This window comes from Salvelinus sp. IW2-2015, unplaced genomic scaffold, assembly GCF_002910315.2.
Source record: "Salvelinus sp. IW2-2015 unplaced genomic scaffold, ASM291031v2 Un_scaffold1520, whole genome shotgun sequence".
Classification (NCBI taxonomy): domain Eukaryota; kingdom Metazoa; phylum Chordata; class Actinopteri; order Salmoniformes; family Salmonidae; genus Salvelinus; species Salvelinus sp. IW2-2015.
Window position 1 is genome coordinate 40,662 of NW_019942961.1, and position 25,019 is coordinate 65,680.

General features: G+C 45.1%; 1 protein-coding gene across 1 annotated transcript in view; it reads right to left on the reverse strand.

Annotated features, from left to right (window-relative positions):
• Positions 1-13,027: 13,027 nt before the first annotated feature.
• The window catches only part of LOC112071098 (membrane-associated guanylate kinase, WW and PDZ domain-containing protein 2-like), a 112,354-nt gene continuing 100,362 nt past the window's right edge, over positions 13,028-25,019 (reverse strand). Inside the window, 5 exon segments of the mRNA XM_070439250.1 lie at positions 13,028-17,030; positions 20,858-20,996; positions 23,529-23,598; positions 23,600-23,655; positions 23,657-23,671. Of these exon segments, the coding sequence (XP_070295351.1) occupies positions 16,216-17,030; positions 20,858-20,996; positions 23,529-23,598; positions 23,600-23,655; positions 23,657-23,671 (1,095 nt within the window). The 3' untranslated portion in view covers positions 13,028-16,215.

A 25,019-nucleotide genomic window follows, 5' to 3' on the forward strand; every position in this document is an offset into this window, starting at 1 on the left:
ATTCGCACTTTTCGACCAAAGTACTTCATCTCTAGGAGACAGAACGCTTCTCCTTCCTGAGCGGTTGGACAGCTGCGTGGCCCATGGTGTTCATACTTGCGTACTATTGTTTGTACAGATGAACGTGGTACCTTCAGCAGATGCACAGACTTAAGGAGGTCTACAAATTTCTTTGGAGGTCTTAGCTGATTTCTTTAGATTTTCCCATGATGTAAAGCAAAGAGGCACTGAGTTTGAAGGTAGGCCTTGAAATACATCCACAGGTACACCCCCAATTGACTCAAATGATGTCAATTAGCCTATAGAAGCGTCTAAAGCCATGACAATTTTCTGGAATTCCAAGCTGTTTAAAGGTACAGTCAACTTAGTGTATGTAAACTTCTAACTCACTGGAATTGTGATGCAGGTAATTATAAGTGAAATAATCTGTCTGTAAACAATTGTTGGAAAATGATTTGTGTCATGCACAAAGTAGATGTCCTAACAGACTTGCCAAAACTATAGTTTGGTTAATAGGAAATTTGGGTGAAGTGGTTAAAAAAAGTTTTAATGACTCAACCTAAGTGTATGTAAACTTCCGACTTCCAACTGTACAGTAGTGAGGCTATAACAGTAGCGAGGCTATATACAGGCACAGGTTAGTCAGGCTGATTGAGGTAGTATGTACTTGTAGATATGGTTAAAGTGACTATGCATATATGAGGAACAGAGAGTAGCAGTAGCGTAAAAGATGGGTTGGCGGGTGGTGGGTGGCGGGACACAACGCAGACAGCCCGGGTAGGCAATGTGCGGGGGCACCGGTTGGTCGGGCTAATTGAGGTAGTATGTACATGAATGTATAGTTAAAGTGACTATGCATATATGATAAACAGAGAGTAGCAGCAGCGTAAAAGAGGGGTTTGGGGGGGCACACAATGCAAATAGTCCGGGTAGCCATTTGATTACCTGTTCAGGAGTCTTATTATTTGGGGTGTAAAAACTGTTGAGATGCCTTTTTTGGTCCTAGACTTGGCGCTCCGGTACAGCTTGCCATGCGGTAGTAGAGAGAACAGTCTTTGACTGCGGTGGCTGGGGTCTTTGACAATTTTTAGGGCCTTCCTCTGACACCGCCTGGTGTAGAGGTCCTGGATGGCWGGCAGCTTAGCCRCAGTGATGTACTSGGCCGTARGCACTACCCTCTGTAGTGCCTTGCGGTCGGAGGCCGAGCAGTTGCCGTATCAGGCAGTGATGCAACCAGTCAGGATGCTCTCGATGTTGCAGCTYTAGAACCTTTTGAYGATCTSAGGACCCATGACAAATCTTTTTACTTTCCTGAGGGGGAATAGGCTTTGTCGTGCCCTCTTCARGACTGTCTTGGTGTGTTTMGACCATAGTCCTTGTACGGTTCAGAAAATYTCAAACGCTACCCTGTTTTTRCCCAGTTCCCACAACACGGCTCTGGTCTGAAACAGCCAACAGGTCCACAGATATCAAAGGGAGGCAGGCAGTGTTGAATTTATATCCCTGCTTTGAGGCGTGAATGTTCCATCAAATATACTGTTAACAGTGTGTCAGGCACCTGGGCAGCTCCCCACCCCCGTCTCCCCTTCCCATCCAAAGGCCATTCATCCTTGGGGTCTGACAGGTCCCCTCCTTGATCCCTTGCCTCCCCTGCTCATAAATACAGGGACTGTGTACAATGGCCTTTAGTGCTGACACAGAGGAATCTGGGTTTCCCATGAGGGATGTGCGTCAGGTGGAAGAACAGCGTTCCGTTTCCTTCCTATTTCTTCTGCCTCATTTGTTCTCCTCCTTTCTTGTCCTCCTTTCTTCACGGTATTTTCTTCTTCTTCTTTTTTCTTTTATTCTGTCTATTTCTCTTGCTCTAATGCCATTTAATGATCCTTCCTTAATTCTTTTGAACTCATGATGAAATGTTTCCTTATAAGAGGGTCTTCAGACATACTAGACTTTTCACAAAAATACCCTCGTCTMATATACTGCAWTGTAAACTTCRGAACTTGTCACGTCTCGACTGCTATCTCCAGAGGTAGGGCACGACACTCGCCCGAAAGTTGCCCTCCTCTAAGCTTTGCACAATCTTGGCATTCTCTCAACCAGCTTCACCTGGAATGCTTTTCCAACAGTCTTGAAGGAGTTCCCACATATAATTAGCACTTGTTGGCTGTTTTTCCTTCACTCTGTGGTCCGACTCATCCCAAACCATCTCAAGTTGGTTGAGGTRGGGGATTGTGGAGGCCAGGGCATTTGATGCAGCACRCCATCACTCTCCTTCTTGGTCAAATAGCCCTTACACAGCCTGGAGGTGTGTTTGGTCATTGTCCTGTTGAAAAACAAATGATAGTCCCACTAAGCCCAAACCAGATGGGATGGCGTATCGCTGCAGAATGCTGTGGTAGCCCTGCTGGTTAAGTGTGCCTTGAATTCTAAATAAGTCACAGACAGTGTCACCAGCAAAGCACCCCCGCACCATAACACCTCCTCTTCCATGCTTTATAGTGGGAAATAAGCATGCGGAGATCATCCATTCACCCACACCACGTCCCACAAAGACAAGGCGGTTGGATTCAAATATCTCCAATTTGGACTCCAGACCAAAGGACAAATTTCCACAGTCTAATGTCCATTGCTCATGTTTCTTGGCCCAAGCAAGTCTCTTCTTATTATTGGTGTCCTTTAGTAGTGGTTTCTTTGCAGCAATTCAACCACAAAGGCCTGATTCACACAGTCTTCCCTGAACAGTTTATGTTGAGATGTGTCTGTTACTTGAACTCTGAAGCATTTATTTGTGCTGCAATTTCTGAGGCGGGTGATACTCGAATGAACTTATCTCTGCAGCAGCGGTAACTCTGGTTCTTCCATTCCTGTGGCGTGTCCTTATGAGAGCCAGTTTCATCATAGCGCTTGATTCGTTTTTGCACTGCACTTGAAGAAACTTTCAAAGTTCTTGAAATGTTCCATATTGACTGACCTTCATGTCTTAAAGTAATGATGGACTGTCGTTTCTCTTTGCTATTTTGAGCTGTTCTTGCCATAATATGGACTTGGTCTTTTACCAAATAGGACTATCTTCTGTATACCCCCCTTACCTTGTCACAACACAACTGATTGGCTCAAATATTAAGAATGAAAGAAATTCACAAATTAACTTTTAAGAAGGCACACCTGTTAACCTCTTGATGTTAGGGGTCAGATTTTATTATATTTTTTTAAATAACGTTCCCAAGGTAAACGGACTATTTCTCAGGTCCAGATCGTAGAATATGCATATAATTTACAGATTAGTATAGAACACTCTAAAGTTTCCAAAACTGTCACAATATTGTCTGTGAGTATAACAAAACTGATTCTGCAGGCAAAACCTGAGAAAATCGAACCCGGAAGTGTTTTTTATTTTTTTTACTTGTGTTTCCTGGCCCGTCTTTCTTCCATTTAAGGGGTATCACAGATTCCTTTTCCAATGGCATCCTCAGGCTGTGACCAGGCTTTAGACATAGTTTCAGGCTTTTATTTTGAAAATGAGCGAGATTTTTCAAAACTAGTCAGGTGTCCTCTGATTAGTTCTCTGCGCGCGAGAGGGGTAGCTCTCCATTTTCTTTTTCTCTCTTATTGAATAGGTTACGGTCCGGTTGAAATATTATCGATTATGTTTGTTAAAAACAACCTGGGATTGATTATAAAAACATTTGACATGTTTCTACGAACATTACGGATACTTTTTGAAATTTTCGTTGAACGGAACGAGGCTTTGGTTTTCTGAACATAACGCGCAACCCAAATGGCGTTTTTTTGTTATAAAAGTAATATTTATCGAACAAAAAGAACATTTGTTGTGTAACTGGGAGTCTCGGTGAGTGCAAACATCCGAAGATTATCAAAGGTAAGCGATTAATTTATTGCTTTTCTGACTTTCGTGACCATGCTAATTTGGGGCTAGCTGTTGTAGCATTGATTGATACACTCACAAAAGCTTGGATTGCTTTCGCTGCAAAGCATATTTTCAAAATCTGACACGATAGGTGGATTAACAACAAGCTAAGCTGTGTTTTGGTATATTTCACTTGTGATTGCATGATTATAAATATTTTTAGTAATATTTTGCGCCCTGCAATTCAGCGGTTGTTTAGGAAAATGATCAAGGGATCCGTAGCGCAGAGAAGTTAACTGAAATGCATTTCAGGTGACTACCTCATGAAGCTGGTTGAGAAGGCAAAGGGTGGCTATTTGAAGAATCTCAAATATAAAATATATTTTGATTTGTTTAACACTTTATTGGTTACTACATGATTCCATATGTGTTATTTCATAGTTTTGATGTCTTCACTATTATTCGACAATGTAGAAAACAGAAAAAATAAAGAAAAATCCTTGAATGAGTAGGTGTTCTATAACTTTTGACGACCGGTAGTGTACATTCTGAAATTGTCGCCGTAGTTTTAAATCTCAGTTGTTTTTATTTTTACTTGACTGCACTGAGCCAACAAGGTCCATCCAAGAAGCAACTACGTTTTCAGTCGCAATTTGCTTTTACCTCATATAATGACTTCCATGATATTGATACAATGAAGCCTGGTTTGTTTTAAGATAACTCTAATACGGTAGCTAGTGTAAACCTAAGAACGCCTCTCTAGCCGTAGTTAAGCAAAATGTCAGCATTCAGCTACAGCCATAATGTTTATGTGAGAATTAAGAAATTATATTGTTTAGCTAGCTAGCTTGCTAGCTAACGTTACCTAGCCGTGTAGCCTAGCTACACAGCTGTGTAATTTTATTTTGCACATGCGCCAAATACAACTTGTGTAGACTTTACCGTGAAATGCTTGCTTACGAGCCCTTCCCAACGACACAGAGTTGAAGAATATAAATAGCAACACAAGAGGAGTAAAATAAAATACACAAGAATTAAGATATATACAGGTAGTAGCAGTACCAGATCAATGCATACCACTGCTGGCTTGCTTCTGAAGCTAAGCAGGGTTGGTCCTAGTCAGTCCCTGGATGGGAGACCAGGTGCTGCTGGAAGTGAGGCTAGAGAGTCCCGTGTGGCTCAGTTGGTAGAGCATGGCGCGTGCAACGCCAGGGTTGTGGGTTCATTCCCCACGGGGGGACCAGGATGAATATGTATAAACTTTCCAACTTGTAAGTCGCTCTGGATAAGAGCGTCTGCTAAATGACTTAAATGAAATGTAAATGTAAGTGGTGTTGGAGGGCCAGTAGGAGGCACTCTTTCCTTTGGTCTAAAAATATCCCAATTCCCCAGGGCAGTGATTGGGGACACTGCCATATGTAGGGTGCCGTCATTTGYATGGGACGTTAAACAGGTGTCCTGACTCTCTGAGGTCATTAAAGATCCCATGGCACTTGTCGTAAGAGTACGGGTGTTAACCCTGGTGTCCTGGCTAAATTTTCAATCTGGCCCTCAAACCATCACGGTCACCTAATAATCCCCAGTTTACAATTGGCTCATTCATCCCCCTCCTCTCCCCTGTAACTATTTCCCAGGTTGTTGCTGTAAATGAGAATGTGTTCTCAGTCAATCTACCTGGTAAAATAACAGATTCAAAAAAAATGTGGAGCTATATACAGGGAGTACCAGTACCAGATCAATGTGGAGCTATATACAGGGAGTACCAGTACCAGATCAATYTGCAGAGGTACYAGGAATTTGATGTAGGGTAAAGGGACTACTGTAGGCATCAGGATAAATAATAAGAGTAAAATAAAGAACAGAGTAGCAGCAGCAAATTATGTGTGTGGGTTTTGTGTGTGAGTGAGTGTGTATATGGTGTGTATATATAGTCTAGTGAGTATACATAGGGTCAGRGCAAGATAGATAGTTTGGGTACCATTAATTGAATATTTAGCAGTCTTATGGCTTGGGGGTAGAAGCGGTCTCAAAGCCTGTTGATCCCTGAGCCGATGCTCCAGTACCGTTTGCCAGACAGTAGCAGAGTGAACAGTCTATGGCTTGGGTGGKTGGAGTCTTTGGCAATTTTTCAGGCCTTCCTGATATAGAGGTCCTGGATGGCAAGGAGCTTGGCCCTAGTGAGGTACTGGGCTGTCCGCACCACCCTCTGTAGTGCTTTGCGGTCAAGAGCAGTGCATTTGCCATACCAAGCAGTGATGCAGCCAGTCAAAATGCTCTCGATGGTGCAGCTCGATAACTTTTTGAGGATCCGAGGGGCCAATACCAAATCTTTTCAGCTTCCCGAGGGAGATAAGGCGCTGCTATGCCCTCTTCACGACTGTGCGGGTGTGTGTGGACCATGTCCTTAGTGATGTGGACGCCAACGAACTTGAAGCTCTTGACCCATTCCACAACAGCCACGTTGATGTGGATGGGGGCGTGCTCTCCCCTCTTTCTCCTATAGTCCAAGATCAGCTCCTTCGTCTTACTGACGTTGAGGGATAGGTTATCGTTCTGGCACCACACTGCTAAGTCACTGGCCTCCTCCCTATAGGCTGACTCATTGGCGTCTGTGATCAGGCCTACCACTGTTGTGTCGTCAYCCAACTTGATGGTGTTGGAGTCGTGCATGGCCACGCAGTCGTGGGCGAACAGGGAGCACAGGAGGGAACTAAGCACACACCCCTGAGGAGCCCCCGTGTTGAGGGTCAGTGTGGCGGAGGTGTTGTTGCCTACCCTTGTCTCCTGGGGCCGGTCTGTCAGGACGTTTAGGATCCAGTTGCAGAGGGAGGGGTTCAGTCCAAGGGTCCCTAGCATGGTGATGAGTTTGGAGGGGACTATGGTGTTGAACACTGAMCTGTAGTCTATGAGCAGAATTCTCACATGGTTATTTCTCCTTTTGTTCAGGTGGGAGAGGGCAGTGTGAAATGCAATTGAAATTGCATTATCTGTAGATCTGTTGYAGTGGTATGCAAATTTAAAGACACTGTATAACGTTACTGTACTTTTATATTCGTATGGGAGGGTAAACATTCATTAATGATATGCTAATGCTACTTGATCACGAAGCATGTTGTTAGTTAGCTGTGTATTGTCAGCTAATTTAATGTGTACGAGAAAATTAACCCTTTAATTATAGAGCTGGGAATTGCCAGGGACCTCACGAGATAATATTATCGATTCTCACGATTCTATATGTATTGCGATTCAATACTGTGATTTTATTGTGACTACGTGCTTCAAACATATTGCTCACCATGTGTCTGCTGCAGAGGGACAAGAGAGAGAGAGTATGGTTTGGTTGCATTATTCAATACTGAAATATGTTTTAGTAGAAAAGTTGTTTGGATTATTCAATTGTTTTTGCATAATTAGTGGCTACTTATTTACGATCAATTTGAGCTGCGGACCAAGAATGTAGTATTGCCAGACAACGAAAGGTAAGGCAAGGATGTAGTGTGAATTGAAAAGTAGAAATCTCTTTGGCCACTCCGCTCCTCAGACTCTCCTTCAGCTCTCGTAGGGGGAATAGTGCCATATTTAACAGAGTGTGTGTTTAGTGTTACTCACATCCTGCTGTGCCAACTCCCTCATTGACAGGATTAGCATCTCCACTGGCACCGAGCACATAAATCACACAAAACCAAAAACACAGAACCAAATCAGACAGTTAAATAGATTACATGGTCACACTAATTATGGGATTGTATTGGAACAGAAGCAAAGTTAAAGTAATGGTATCACAGATATGCCTCGAATAAGTGAACTAAAGCAGTAATAAACAGCCTACAAAGCAAGTAGTCTGAAATTATAACCACCTTCCCCAAAGCAAAGTTTCCTTTCCCATTGCTTCWGTCTAATGTGTTTGTATTGACTAGGGGTGAAGCGCATCATCATGTCCCATTAGCATGGCTCCTGTGCCTGACCTCTTCAACCCATCACAGGAAACACATTAGACTACACTTCTCCTTCCCTATGCATTTCCCTACATTATTCATTCACTTCATAGACAATCCCAACAGCATGCAGGTCCTTGCATTCAACATATGAGACTGTTAAAGTTTGAGGTCTACCTTTTCTTTAGCACTTTTTTAGTGGGGTCCTTAAAATTAGCAATCAGCAGTTAAAATAATAACAAAGCGTCTCCCCACCACTGTGTGGGTAAAAAAGCAGGGGGATAGGGCTGGAGRAATGTAACCAGTCTCAAATTCAAAGACAGAGCTATGGATGTAAGGACAGACCATGTTTTAACCAGGTTTTTTAAGATAAACAGTGTTTGTTTACATTTACTTTGTTCACAAACATTGGAGTAAAAAAAGCTCATATTTTGAATTCTGATGGGTTACGACAAGCTCAATGGATACATATAATTTAATTTATAACTCCAAAAATGGATGTAGCAACTGCTGACTACTCCTTTAAGCATCTGTTTGAGGAGGTTATTTACGGTAACATAGTTGAGGAGTTCATGCAGTGGAATATCTCTGATTCTCAACAGGTGTGTTTTTCTTTTACCCCTTAGGTCCAGAGCACCTGCAGCACACTCTACAGTTACAGCGCGCCACATCACATGAGCTTTATGCCACAAAACATCCATCCACCCACAAGCATCCTGATGTTTGCATAACACAAAGCCTCTTTGACAAAAACCCCTGCAGGTTTCCTGACTGAAACTACTGGCCCTGACAGATTCAAACCTGCTCTACAAAGAGATGCTTCTAGAAGTGCTTTTGAGGCTGTTGCAGAACTCATCCACCCCAAACTTCTACTTCCGGAAATTAACACGAGTTGAAACGAGGACGGGGAGGAAAGACTCAACCAGGAACGGATGATGATGCCCACAGCCACTGAGTTCACCCATGATGCATCTGTGATGTGCATGCCACCCTGTTCTCTGCGGGCAATGGGCAAGAGCATGGTGGCAAAGAGTGCCAGGAGAATAAAACACACTTTGGCACCGAGAAAGAAAGCACAGCGGCTGTTTAGAGGAGAGGGGGGAGTGAGAGAGCAAGAGAGAATGAGAAAGAGACAGAGAGACAGAGACAGAGAGAGAGAGGAAGTGAGTAAGAGAGTCTAGCTGTCTGATTCTGCCTATCCATACTAAGAAATAAGAGAGGGAGAGGCAGGAGGAGAGAGGAGAGAGTGAAACGGAGAAGCATGGCTCAGAGACAGTAAAGAAGAGAGAAAGAGAGAAAGTGCAGTGAGCACAAAGGAATGGAGAGGGTATGCCCCTGGAAATTGAGGGTGTAATTTAGAACTCCTTAATGCTCAGTCAAGAGGGTCAACGGTCATCTCTAGCGTAATGTTCTCAGTAAATTGCATTACTACGTACCTTACTGGAATGAGTGTACAAGAATGTAGCGCTGCTTTTACATGGACTTTTATGAGGGGAATGAAGTGTCAATGTGTACTCTGTCAGGTTGCTACACCATGCAKAAACTCATACACATAACTACTTGGCTGTGAACAAGAGCAGATCATCACTGAGGTCTCCCAACAGAACAAAAAGTAAATATAGGCCAGTGCCAGTCTCTGAGGATAACTCAACCTATCTGTGACATCTAGGTTCAGAAACCACCGCAAGACATTACCTATCCTACGTTTTCTTTCTTTTTTAAACTGATGACAAGTGACATAACGTGACAAGCTATTTTCTCACACCACATACCTCCAGACCCCAACACCTGGCTCAAAGCGCACTGGCATATATGGTGACTGCAGAGGTCAATTTGGCCCTCACTCTCCTTCTCCTCACCTCTGCAGTGTTGTATAAGGTCAACAGGGATTCTCACACATTCAAAAGTTAGGAGCCCATCAAGGTGCAAATATAGGCTTAAGGTCAGGGGTCAGCCACCTCAGATATGTTGTAAAGGACTATATGAACTCAAATTCAAATCTGACGACTGAAAGTCCCACATAATACAGTGGTGGATACTAGCTCATTCTAATGGCCAATGATAGCAAAGGACACACATTGTCATAATGCAATGTCCAACATTACCTACAACATGATTTGCTGTTCATTTGAGGTATTTTAATTCCGTAATAAATTCTAAGGCAGTTACACAACAGTGGTGGATACTAGCTCATTCTAATGGCCAATGATAGCAAAGGACACACATTGTCATAATGCAATGTCCAACATTACCTACAACATGATTTCCTGTTCATTTGAGGTATTTTAATTCCGTAATAAATTCTAAGGCAGTTACACAACATAGATAACAATAGTCAGAACACATCTCTCTCCCCCAATCATTTATGAACCTTTTTGCGCAAGATAGAGAACGCGCGCTTCACTTTCAGCGCGCAGAGAGAGCACTCGCCGAKCTCTGATTACTCAATGAGCGCCAGCAATGATTCCACATGAGAAAGCGCTGCACAATAAACCAATATGACAGTTATATCTGAGTCATTTTACCGGCTTTTATACCAACTCCTTTTATTCGGAAGCATTTATCTAGCTGATTTGTTCAGTTATTTTGAGCTATTGTAAGCTAGTTTATGTGGGCCTACAAGGAACAATATTTACGCACGCAGAAATATTCTGAGGATTTACAAGAGACCTCCCTCACAATACAGAAAGCTATGCAATGTACTGTATATACTGTAGAGACTGGACTGGACTGACTGGCCGCTGGTAGAATCGGYCACTGTAGCTCGCGCGCACTCACTCAGTCAAGTTAAGACATTAATGAAAGCGATCACGGTATGGCTAGGCTAAATTAAATGTTCATCATAGCAAGCTAGTGTGTATGTTTGTAAACAAACAGAAGGCGTCAAATGGGCACGGTTTCTACATTCCCAACCCAGACAAATCTGACTGGGGATTGAGAGACACTTCAGTCCTTCACTCCAGCACCTTCTTATACATTTACACCAAAACGGGATTTGAAAAATTTAAAAACGAATAAAAGCAATCTTACCTTGGATAGGATATCCTTGTATATATGTGTTGGCTGTAGGTTTGCGACCCAGAACCGAAACATTCGCTTTCAACTTGAGAATGCAGATCTTACTGCCCGCTCCTTCGAAACGTCTCGTTGTGGAATTTTCACTGTCCTAGACCGCGCCAGTCGGCCACTCTCATGTCTCCCCACTGAATACAGAGGAGGAACGTGGTTATTGATGATATGGGATGAGAGAAACCGGAGGGCGTGTTCCAGACAGACAGACATAGATGCACATTTTCTCAGCTACGGAAYTCGTTGTTTTCTGTTATTTTGGTMCACCTGAGACGGCCCCTTTCCTGGTGCCATCATTAGGTTTTTTGATGATGTTCAGCAACAAAAGTGAGGTTTTAACACAGGCCACTGTATAACCAAACACATTGGTTGTGAACTGAATTGTATGGATATTGGACACAGGTAACAAACAACCAACCACAGGTGATCTTTTGCAAGTACCAGCCCACATCTAAACACTCACCACTGTATTGTAGTGTGCACCAGTTGAGTGGTCCCATGAATGCCTTATTGTTCATTCAGAAGGAAGCTCACACATCTCCATCAGGTCAAGACATGTTCTCCAATTACTGAACGGACAATTCATTATAGAACATGAGAAGTTGTAATTTAGTACTTAAAGGTGCTACACATAGGATTTATTTTCCCTTTTGCATTGTAATTTCACAAAATGTTCATAATATATCTGCAGTAATAGTGGAATGATTGTGTTTCACAGTGTTGTGATTGGCTGTGATATTCGCCATACTGATTTCTCCTGCCAAAGTGGCATCTGTTGTCAAAATGGGAAAGCTGTTCTGACTTTGGGGCTGTGTTATCTAGTGGAAATAGTTCTGTCATTTTCTGGTTGCTAAGATMCTACACTGTTRGCTCAATTTCAGTTTATGTAAGAAAACAAGCACTGAATAGTGTAGYAAAACTAAATTGCTGTGAAATATCTTGCAATTCACCTAGCATTAGGCTGCATTCAAAACAAATGCTAAAATTCTAACAAATTCTATGTGTATCATCTTTAAGGTTGCCAAGGAGCAAGCCTCCATCCACCTGACTCCACCCATCCCAACAGGGACTTTCATTTGTTGCAGGGCAGTGATTTGAAACACCATTCAGGGCAGGGCAGTGATTTGAATCACCATTCAGGGCAGGGCAGTGATTTGAACCACCGTTCAGGGCAGGGCAGTGATTTGAATCACCATTCAGGGCAGGGCAGTGATTTGAACCACCATTCAGGGCAGGGCAGTGATTTGAACCTAACATTCAGGGCAGGGCAAGTGATTTGACCACCATTCAGGGCAGGGCAGTGATTTGAATCACCATTCAGGGCAGGGCAGTGATTTGAACCACCATTCAGGGCAGGGCAGTGATTTGAACCACCATTCAGGGCAGGGCAGTGATTTGAATCACCATTCAGGGCAGGGCAGTGATTTGAATCACCATTCAGGGCAGGGCAGTGATTTGAACTCACCATTCAGGGCAGGGCAGTGATTTGAATCACCATTCAGGGCAGGGCAGTGATTTGCTCTATGGAAAGAAAGTTATGATCACATGAGTTGATAGTGTGTACTGTACATGTTTGGTGATCATATGTGTACAGTAGGCTATATCACTTTAACTATTCACAGGGAAAGTCTACCTAAGGCCATTCCCTCTGTTTTTCAACACAAGATTTTATCCCTAAAATCGCAGGAGGAATATTTGGAACAGGTTATATAGGTTAAATAACCTATGCATTTATATATAAGAAAATTAYGTTAAATAACCTATGCATTTATATATAAGAAAATGTTACGAAACGATGCAGAAAACCAAAAACGAGTCTACAATGCTCTCTAGTGGAAACAACAAGAATGTACAATAGTCATTTTGAAATCAGGGATTTGCCTTCTTTCCTTACACAGCACTGCCATCATGTGGTCATAAGGTAGGGGAGATCCTGCTGTAAGTACCTCCGGGCAAGTTGTTGTTTTCACTTGGAACAAAACAGAAGCAAACAAGCCAAAAACACGGAYGAACTAACCTGAACTTGTCCTATAAGAAACCTTTGTTTTTGTTGCAAAASGTTTTACTACGGTGTGCACTAATGAATACACCCGGGGCAAGCTGTTCACCTGACATTAGGCCATCCGAGGTCAGACATAAATCAATCTTAATTGAATACTTTACACCGTGRCAAGATTTTATTTGACAGCATTTCAGAAATATCATACGGTAAACAAGATTTCTGCAAAAGTTAATATATCCATAGTGTTGCATTTCATAAAAATAGGTCGTTCACTTAAAGTCTGGGACTATCCATAATAATACATTGAGTCATATTTATAATAGCAACACACCTGTACAAGGTCAATAACACGGCTAATAATAACACTACACAGTGATACCCTGCTGCATTAGGTAGGCTCAGGGGGTTCATGTATTGTACGTGGCGTCAGTCTTCAACACACTCACCGTTTTAGATAAACCTATCTCTTCTGATCTGTCCATAGAAAAGAACTGACATTTGCCTCAATGGGGGACTGCTCTGACGAGAAAAAGCGGCGAACTGTGCAACGAAGGAAGGACATTCTTCCTTGTCTCTAGTCTACACAGAAGTCATGATAGGCTTAGTGATGAAGGTGCAGTATACAGTCAGGACTGTCCAGACACTAGGAATGGTTGTGTGTGGAGTGAACACAGTGGCACTGTTCAAATGAATCCTTGAAGTAACCAGTGACACTTAACATGAATGTACCTGCTTTACATTATTATATATGTCTTTATTGTCATTTAACAGATGATCTTATCCGGAGCAATTATGGTGAAGTGCCTTGCTCAAGGGCACATGGGCAGATGTTCCACCTAGTCGGCTCGGGATTCAAACCAGCAACCTTTCAGTTACAGGCCCAACGCTCTGAACCTCTAGGCTACCTGCTGCCTACTTACTTGAAGTAACCACTGTTCTTACAAGACGTTAGGAAAGAGAGAAGGAAGAGAGGAAGGATGCATTGTTAAAGTATTCAAACAGGCCCAGACAGTGGCTGAGCCACAGACGCCTGTCTACTCAGGGTCAGTTCCCCAGCACAATTTGTATGCCAATTCTCTGAACCACTTTGTGCTTTAAAGAAATATATTTTCCTCTCGTAAATAGAGATTCCAATGGGCTCAGAGCATCACTCACCTCTCCCGTATTACTCCTATTCTGAAAGACTGTCTGCATTTCTTCCACCTGAGGGGGACAGCTTTGTTCTGCCAATGTCGTCCTCTCTTTGCTGGATTGTTAGCTCGACACACTGCAAATTACCACTCAAAAATCAGATGTCTGCAGAAACTAAAGGGGACACATTCGGATTGCTCCTTAATGACTTTTCTTTTATCGCCAAGAATGATTCTTATGTCTGTCAACGATCATAATGACTAGATGATTGTAGTCTCTCCACATCTCCATGTACAGTATAATAGTTATCAGAGTGACAGATGAATTAGCTTCTGTGAGTCCCAGGGCCAGAGAGAGGGTTTYAGAGAGTTTAAAAAAACAAAAAACTCTGCCTTAGTCATCGGATGACAAGGCGGTTCTGAGGGACGCGTGTGTGTAACTGTGTACCTGTGTGTGTGTGTCTGTGTAAACTGGTAATAGTAAAGTGCAGACAGGGCCACTGACAGAGCCTCCACTGTCTAGAGTTCCTAAGTTAATTGGAACACAATCTGGTAGAGAGAAATGTGTATATATACAGTATATTAACGTAGCTGGCTATGTAGACGGCATCACTTAGAGACTAAACAAATGTGGAGATGAATATTCAGACAGTTGTCAGTTGTAATGTATACATACGCGTCTTTGGGAGATAAAAGTGTTTCATGTGTTGTGTAAATGAACAGCGTTAAGTGAAGCCACAGACCATTAGACACATTGTGATGAATGAGCTCGTGACAAATGGCAATGTTTCTCTCTCTCTCTGATCCCCACCAGAAATACTAGTGTAGTTTCCTGCTTTCATACACTTGCCATATTTTCACCCAAACACGTCATTCTGTGTAGCTACAGCTTGATTACACCATCTGTTAGAGATGTTCTGCCTAGACGTTTCGATATCTGACGATGAGATGCCAACAGAACACCAAAAAGTTGTGGAACRGACTTCAATCTGTAAGGAAATGGAAAGATCTGCTAATGATTTCTGACCAAATAAATACTGTGGGGTCTGTAAATATAGTGAACAAATTTCAACAATCAGATATAAAAACATGAATGTCCGTCATGGCACAGATGTATATGAATATTGGGACATTGGTATTGACTGTACGGTAGCAGCCTGGATTGAATCACATCAGTCTAGAGAGTGTTCTAGGTTCTTTAAGTCCATAACAGACCTCTCTGTCCGTCGGTCCCTGATCGTAAGGCACTCTGCCCCGATATCCCATGAGCCTTCACTCTCTCCACAGTGTCCAACAGACAAACCTCAGCAAATTGCTTTGTTCGCGAAGCACAGTGAGGGGGAAATGTTTCTCCTGTGACCCAACCGTTGATTACTCAAGCACGAACAGCCCTTAGAGTCCACTGCAGTCTCGTAGAATGGGTCCACACAGACTAGAAATGCAATATCCAAGGCTGGGCTGTGGAGTTATAATGGAGTGTTGAAAAATTGTGTTGTGTTCCTTCGCTCGCCTAGCTTATGAGGCGTCTCAGAACTACCATTGGCCCAACTAGGTATGCATTAGAGATGATCACATGTCCCACATATTAATACTCATCATATAATAGATTTATTTCTATACCATTTGATAGATTACTCGGGATAGCTTCTTCAGCCTCGCACAGTCTCTTATTTAAGGCAAAGTTCCATTAATGCGTATACTCTTTTTCTAGTTCTGGTTTTCATTCTCTCTTTTCAAAATACACAAACAGGCAACCCCTCTTCAACATTCCTTTTCATAAAATAGACTCCATTGTATAAAAAAAACTGCAGTGTCACAGTCAACCAATCGGTGAGTGGTTCAATTTGCATGTACGTCCTCGACTGGAGTGCTGTGGGGATTTGAGCACTTCCAAATGAAGTTCCTGTATTCGGACCCCTTAACACTGCTCAAGGATCCAGTCACGCTACACACATTCTGCTTGGTTTCTTCTTGTTTTTTAAGTGGATGCTTTCCAGTTCTTAAGGTGGTCGGTGTAAAATATCTCTCAAAATAATTTAGAGTACAATATAAATAAAAATGGTTCTCTAAAAACGCATGGAGGAACCCCCCTTTACATCTGAGGTCTAGAGGGTGGGGGAGTGGAGGCAGGGCGAGGGGAGCCAATGAAGGGGCTAGCCAGGCTTAGTGTAGCCCGGCCTGGGGGTCTGGTAATGGGTATACTCCAAGGTGTTATCTGCTCACAGTGGACGTGCCCGAGCGCAGGGTGCTGGGCAGCTTGTCAGAGCCGGGGATCTTCCAGGGCCCAGGGGACACGGTGGCCTTCCTACCRGCTGCRGTGRTGCCYCTGCTGGTGRTCTTSGTGGGGCGGCAGGGCCGGGTCTCTCCAGGGCGCCTCTCTGCCTCTCTGGGCCTGGGCTTCTCCTGCGCCGGCTCCCCCTGATGCCCGACACTAACGTCTGGGTGACTGCTGCTGCCGCTCTGAGTACCACCGCTGCCGCCGTTCCCGTTAGAGTTTGTGTATGAGGGCTTGGAGTTTTTCGTCGGGGACTGGGTGGTTTCTCTTTTTCCGTGGGACATGCTGCTGCTCTCCCCAGCTATCTTCTCCTTAGACCTCCCCCTGGAGGAGCTTTTGGGCTCCCCTCCCCCAGGTAGCTGCTCATCCCTCCCCACCGGCCCCCCGTCTTTGGGGCCACTCCCTCTGCAGGTGGACCTGCCACCTTCTTTCTGCTTGGCCCTCCCACTACTGCAACCACTCCCACTAGGCTGGTCGCGGTCCCTCCTCCCATGGCCGGTCTGATCCGGATTATGCGGCTCGGTCGGGACCTTCCGGGGGCTCTGGGAGCAATCCACCCACCTGCTCTCTTGCGCCGCCGGCTCCCACGGGACCTCCTGCGGTGGCAGGTGAGCCAGGTCGGGGCCTGGTGGCTGCTGGGGCGGGGTCAGATGAGATGAGGGCGATGGCATGGTCAGAGTGTCTGGGGGCAGGGCTACTTCCGACAGACTTGGGGAGGCTGAAGGGCGTGCATCCCAGGGGGAGGTACTGTCTGCTGGGGCACAAACACACAGTTAGACATGGGAAAGGATAGTCTTAACAGTCAGGGGCGAATCCTACCTTCCATTTACTTAGTCATGCATGGATATCAATGGGAGACTGAGTGAAAAGTTGACTTAAGTGGAAGTTTGCCCTATAGAGATATATCTATGAATCTATAGCTTTATCCAAACAACACACACCAAGCCAAGAAACCCGCCTCTAGTCTACATGGATGACAGCAGCCATATTGTAGCAATCACAACAATCATACCCAGTCTTTGTGGCATGGGCTGCAAGTGAAATATCACTTCACTCCTATAAGTCACACACTGCAAGTTCACTTTTAGGCAGCATACATCTCCGTTCCCTAGCTCCCTTTAAAGCCTCAGAACTTCTAAGAAGCAGGCAGAAAAATCACAAAACAGGTTTAATGGAATGGATGATGTGCTGAATCAGGCGGTGCTTCAGCCTGGCTCGGGAGAGAGAACCTGGGGGTTCGAGACTCCCCACCGGTGCTCTGGGCTGAGTAACCACGGTAGCGGCTAAACCTAGAGGGCTCTACCTTCTTCTGAGGTTGCTGCAGCTCACAAGGCCTGTTAGCTTCTCTCTCTGCATCGCTGAGCTAGCAGTCCCAGGGTTATCATTCATTACAAACAGGCAGGCAGGGAATCCTCCAGGGAGGCTAGTGCCAATCGTCTAACTAGCAGGGGGAAAGAGGGAGGCTAGGCTAGCTCCATGAGACCTCATTACAGACTAGATGGACTCCCAGACCAGCTAGGAAGGTCTGGTGATTGGAGAGAGCTCAGTGAGCAGGCTCACAGACGATGCAGGTGCCTGTTGCATTCTGAAACCCTGGACATTTCACACCAGCTCATTCCCCTACCCATCAGCCACTGCTTGGTGTATTGAAGTGATGACCCATCTCCCGAGGAGGCTGTGTGGCCCAATAGGATTGTGGGAGGGAGTATGTGTAATGAGCTAATACCTGCTGTCACCTTGGATACGGCTCTGTTCGTTCTAAGGGGTGAGGGCCCTGCTGCCCAGCTAGCTGACTGGATCCGACCTTAAAACAACCTCCATACTCTAGTACTCTGTATGAGGGGACAAATGTACACATGCACTAATACATCCACACAATACACAGCATGCACACTTCCACATACTCACAAACGTCATGCACGCGCACACACACAGTATCATATTGTGTGGTAGTAAATGTGGCAACCGTCTTTTATTCAACTTCATTATTTCATCAGGATGCAGTTTTTATAAGCTTTGAATTCCGTTTCCAAAGTACTGTATAAACTAGCTGAAAATACAGAGCCGCTTTGCAAAATGTAGTTAAATAACCCCGAAGCAGCGCATCAAACATAAATACTACATTCTCTCAGTATGCAGATAAACCCAGGCCGGTAAAACATCTACGTATCCACACAATCCCCCACATCCATGTTACAAATGGCTATTCCACTTTTATGTGACTGCTCTGCCCAGAACACACAGGTTGATAGTTGATATGAAAAGTGACGCTGGTGATTTAATATGGCGTCCTCTGGCTGACAGTGTAATGGGCTCATGGTGCGTATTTCACAGCTTTATGTCAACCTCGGGCAGGTAATAGAAAAAACTCTTTATAGTGGAGGAAAGGGGGGAGAGAGAGAGAGAGGGAGGGAGAGAGAGAGAGAGGGAGGGAGAGAGACAGAAATAGAAAACAAAAAAATCTCTGTCATAAATGGCCGGGGAGAGTCTCCAACTGGGAGTGGTAGTCAGAAGTCGCCTAGCAACGAAGATGGAGACAGACAATACTATTTCCTGTGTTTAAAGACCCTGGTCACCTGCCAAAGCTAAGTGCTGATGACTGTATTTCACAGTGGAGGCCTTGGCTGGCTGTGGAAGAGTCATGTGCAGTGCWAGCCTCAYCGCTAACTCACTACCCACAGGCCGGGASTGTGACTCTCRGTTACAGAGGCCATGGGAGAGTCTGACACATCAGGATTTATTACCAAGTGGGCCGCTAGGTGCTGTCATTCCCTGAGGTGCAGGGGACATAAATGTCTGTTAGGAGGCTCAGCGTGCACCACGGTGGGATTTTATCACAGGAAATAGTCTGCCTATATATTTCTGACTAATCTATCTAGACGATAGTGGCTGTCAGTTTGAATCGCCATTTTGTAAAAGTTGGTTCATGGATCTTTCTAAATGTGTAAAATGTATTTATTGTGTGTACATACAGTATAATAATTCCATTGGGCTGGCCTGATGACCATGTGGACATATGCCACGTTCAAGACAACTGGGAACTTGGACATCTCAGACTTAAGTGTGTTCAAAACAAGTGGGAACTTGGACAACTCAGACTTAAGTGTGTTCAAAACAAGTGGGAACTTGGACAACTCAGACTTAAGTGTGTTCAAAACAAGTGGGAACTTGGACAACTCAGACTTAAGTGTGTTCAAAACAAGTGGGAACTTGGACAACTCAGACTTAAGTGTGTTCAAGACAACTAGCATCTTTATAAAACTCAGATTTTCCGACCTGAAGATCGGTGACATCATGATTTGACCTCGTCCCCCCCCCAGTTGTCTTGAAAGCCCCAATAGCTGAGGAACTAGGTTGATGTCACTGTGATTGAAGTGGAGAGGAGGAGCCAGTGTGTTCTGACCAGGAAGTCACAGCTGCAACCCACGGCATGGGCACACAAAACCACACCACAAACCACGATACCAAGTAAAATTAGACTGGAACATGCAGATCGTCACAAACCGTGTCTTTAGAGTGGCCCATTAGGAAGAAATAGGGGGAGCCATGCTTGTCACTTTTCATGCACATGGAGAGACTGGAAGGTACCATTCCTAAGGAAAGGGGAGTAACAACCTATACCAATCATTAGGGTTAAACCAGACGCCTTGAAAGGAAGAGTTACACTATTGTTAGTCAAGAGAAAGACAAGTTTATCAGTGTTAAAGTATTAAGTAGAGAGAAAGACATTGCTATGGGTAAAGAAAATATAACTACATTAGAAGATAGGCATGCCAGACATAAGRAGAGTTATAGTTATAAAGTTGATGTTTTTTGTCATTTTTACCCCCTTTTTCTACCCAATTTRGTGATTGCGAAATTGTCTCATCGCTGCAACTCACCAACGGGCTTGGGAGACGCGAAGGTTGAGTCATGCATCCTCCGAAACATGACCCACCAAACCGCGCATCTTAACACCCGCTCGCTTAACCCGGAAGTCAGCCTCGCCAATGTGCTGGGGCAAACACAGTTCACCTGCAGGCGCCCGGTCCGCCACAAGGAGTCGCTAGAGCGCGAAGAGCCAAGTAAAGCCCCCCCAGCCAAACCCTCCCCTAACCCGGATGACGTTGGGCCAAACCCTCCCCTAACCCGGACGACGCTGGGCCAAACCCTCCCCTAACCTGGACCACGCTGGGCCAAACCCTCCCCTAACCCGGACGACGCTGGGCCAATTGTGCCCCACCCTATGGGACTCCCAGTCACAGCCAGCAATGACACAGCCTGGGATTGATCCCAGACAGTAGTGATTCCGCAACACTGCGATGCAGTGCTTTAGACCACTGTGCCACTCGGGACGCCCGAGTAAAGAATAATCTATAGACGTAATCATTTTAGAAGTGTGTGTGTGTGACTTTTAAAATGTGATTATAGTGTTACTGGAATCAGATGAGATTAGAAGGTAAGCAGGTGGATTTGAGTGTGTTACAGCTGGATTAGCCTTGGCCTGGGGAGGGGTAAACACAGAGTTAGAGGGACAGAAGGGAAACCCACCATACTCTGGNGTAAACACAGAGTTAGAGGGACAGAAGGGAAACCCACCATACTCTGGGACCTGCCCTGTGCCTCTCTTCAGGAGCAGACGCACCCGCCGGCCCCCTGACTTGATGAGCTCGATGGCCCGGGCGTGGGTCATGTCCCTGGTGGTGTCCCCATTGATCTCAATGATCTGGTCCCCTACCTGGAGAGAAGGAGAGACAACACAGTGAGAGAGAGGGAGAGCAATAATGTCGATAGATAGTGTGTGTGTGTGTGTCCTCGCTGTGTGTGTGTGTGCATGCAGGTGTGTGTATGTGCATGAAATCCTGTTGCCATGCAGATACTGCACAGACAATAAATAGACAATAGACCACTGTGACAGTAACCTCTAAATCACCAACCCACTGAGCACCTTGTGTTATATAAACATGCGTTACATTGCGTGATAAGTTCACACCAATTCCCTGATTAGATGAACAAATTATGGAAGAACGCTGGCACACACTGCCGCAACCACCAACGCAATTATTTCTTGGCAGGCCTCTGAGATAAGCACACACACTACGTATTAAAGCACAAAATTAATGAGGCAAATMTATTGTGGATCACAATTTATTAGGATCAATGTGGATCTATAAATCATAGTGGTGCAGTGGGATCAGAGCGGCCAGTGTAAAGCGCTAATCAGAATTAGCACTCATGAATGTGGTGTCAGTTGCCATTAATTCCTGCAGCCCGTTTTTATAATGTCATTTAGATTGAATTATGGACTCTTCCCTGCAGGGGGGCCGAGACTAAAGAGGATACCCTCCTGAATACCAATGTCCTGGGCGTTGTTCATTACGTACCAAACGGAAGAATATGGACTGAAACAGGGAGGGTGTTCCTGAATCCGTCCAATAAGAAACAGTTGTTTACGTTTTCCGTTGCAAAACGTATTCCTAATGAACATGACCCAGGACAATAGCAGCTGAAGACCTGGTAGTAACCTATTCATTTAACTAAGTAGACTACACCTCCCTTCCAGCACTACAGTGAAAAGGTTGTGACCTCTCTATGACTACAACATCAAGGTCGGAGGCCAATTCTACAGGCATATCCCCTGAAGGATCTCACTAACTCACTTCCTTCACTTGGGAATGGGACCAGTGCCCTCTTGACTAATAGTGTAGGAGACCACGTGCTGCGGCGCCAAATGTATAAACCAATTACTGTAACAAATGGAAAAGTTCTCGGCTAATAGTGGAAGTAATTTGAAAGCTGAGGAGAGAGAATCCGCCCGGCAACAGAGAGAGAGAAGGGGAGTCATTAAGTGTTATTAGGCTGATCTGAGTGGAGCTGGGCAGCCCGTCCATCTACACCTTCTGACAGTTAGTGAATGGCTGAGGCCGGCCTGAGTCATTCCCCTTTAAATGGATAGGAAGTGACTGGGTGTGGATGGGAGAATTGAACACCAAGCCAACAGCAGTAGTATGACCTCCAGGCTCCAGATGAAGCATGGTTATCCTTGGATTGTCTCTCTGTGTCTGAAACAGCACCCTATTGCCTATATAGTGCACTTTTGACCAGAGCCTGAGCCTTATTCCTTGGTCATGTAAAAAGTAGTATACTATATAGCCAGCCGGCCCATCCCAGTTCATTTCAACAGCGGTGTTAGATGATCCTACCTTTCCCCCCTGACCATTCTTCTTCAAACTGGGCCTGTGTGTGGCGGACTGCAGAGTTTGAGTGGGCCTTTAAAACTGTGATTACTGAAGGATAAATCACGATACCGGCCTGGGCGTTGAAGAGAGAGACGAGGACCGCTAGCTATCCCTCATCCCCAGTCGATGGGTTTGGGCCTGGGCCCGCCGAGCTGCATTTACCTCGCTGTGGTGGAGTGGAAGTAATATCCCTACGGGGTGTTTTACACACATTATCTCTGACAGGTTCATTACAGATAATGAACGCTATTGGCCCACACTAGGGAGATTGGGCAGAGAGAAAAGTGTGACGGGTAGGAGACGATCAAGATACTTTAGGAGATATAGAAAAACTGCAATGACAGACTTGTAATATACTCTTTGATATCAGAAAAGTAAAGTGAGATTTCTGTATTTTTTGTGCCATAAAGTGGTCATCACTCTGGATGAACATAGCAGGCTACAAGAACATATACAGCTGTTGAGAGAGAGTGACTCATACTTTCACAGAGGTGATGGAAGGAAGGCGTGAACTTGGGGAACTAAAAGCTTGGTACGCTCTGCATCTTTTTACAAAGAGTACTACATTTGAACTTCAATTTAGAAAATAATTGTCTTCTTTTTTGTTGTTAAACAGACGGTGACCGGCAGATAGTACCCTCTGTCCCTGAAGAGAACATTTCGAAACGGACCATCGTGAAAACTATTAATGGTAAAAGCAGCTACCCTTTAATTATTCATCTGAATGTTCATAGTACCTAATGCATTATTGACTAGACTAGAGAAACGTTTCTGCTGCCAGTAAACCCACCAACCCAGCAGGTGTCAAAACATCCCAAATCCTTCACACACTCAGCCACACTGCATTAGCAGATTATTTTCTTACAGGGCTTAAAATGGAAATTTGCTGCCAAGATAATCATCAGACAATTAAAACRAGCAAARAATTATTATTAATATCCCACTAAACCAGCYTTGGGAGAGAAGCTACTGTAAGTATGTTGAGGGGAAGTGTTAGTTCAGCGCAGGATGTGACATCGTCATCAGCCTACCCTCATCCTCCCGTTGCGGATGGCGGGTCCGTCCTCAGCCAGTCGCAGGACAAACAGGTCCATCTTGTACTCCTCCCTCCACGGATACTGAACCAAACCCCTTCATACTCTTCTCCAGCTCCACGGTGGAAGAAGTCAAAGTCCTGGAGAAGGAGCAGGACACATTCAGACAACAGGCAGTAAGAACCAGGGAGGAGGGAAGGAGCAGGACACATTCAGACACAGGCAGTAAGAACCAGGGAGAGGGGAAGGAGCAGGACACATTCAGACAACAGGCAGTAAGAACCAGGGAGGAGGGGAAGGAGCAGGGACACATCAGACACAGGCAGTAAGAACCAGGGAGGAGGGAAGGAACAGGACACATTCAGACAACAGCAGTAAGAACCAGGGAGGAGGGGAAGGAGCAGGACACATTCAGACAACAGCAGTAAGAACCAGGGAGGAGGGGAAGGAACAGGACACATTCAGACAACAGGCAGTAAGACCAGGGAGGAGGAAGGAGCAGGACACATTCAGACAACAGGCAGTAAGAACCAGGGAGAGGGAAGGAACAGGACACATTCAGACAACAGGCAGTAAGAACCAGGGAGGAGGGAAGGAGCGGACACATTCAGACAACAGCAGTAAGAACCAGGGAGGAGGGAAGAACAGGACACATTCAGACAACAGGCAGAAGAACCAGGGAGGAGGGGAAGGAACAGGACACATTCAGACAACAGGCAGTAAGACCAGGGAGGAGGAGAAGGAACAGGTCACATTCAGACAACAGCAGAAAGAACCAGGGAGGAGGGGAAGGAGCAGGACACATTCAGGCAACAGCAGTAAGAACCAGGGAGGAGGGAAGGAACAGGACACATTCAGACAACAGGCAGAAAGAACCAGGGAGGAGGGGAAGGAGCAGGACACATTCCGACAACAGGCAGTAAGAACCAGGGAGGAGGAGGAGGAGGAGCAGGACACATTCAGACAACAGGCAGTAAGAACGAGGGAGGAGAGGAAGGAGCAGGACACATTCAGACAACAGACAGTAAGAACCAGGGAGGAGGGAAGGAGCGGCGACACATTCAGACAACAGGCAGTAAGAACCAGGGAGGAGGGAAGGAACAGGTCCATTCAGACAACAGACAGTAAGACCAGGGAGGAGGGAAGGAGCAGGACACATTCAGACAACAGGGCAGTAAAACCAGGGAGGAGGGGAAAAGGACAGGACACATTCAGACAACAGGCAGTAAGAACCAGGGAGGAGGAAGGAACAGGGCACATTCAGACAACAGCAGTAAGAACCAGGGTAGGAGGGAAGGAGCAGGACACATTCAGACAACAGGCAAGTAAAGAACCAGGGAGGAGGGGAAGGAGCAGGACACATTCAGACAACAGGCAGTAAGAACCAGTGAGGAGGGGAAGGAGCAGGACACATTTCAGACAACAGGCAGTAAGAACCAGGGAGGAGGGAAGGAGCAGGACACATTCAGACAACAGACAGTAGAACCA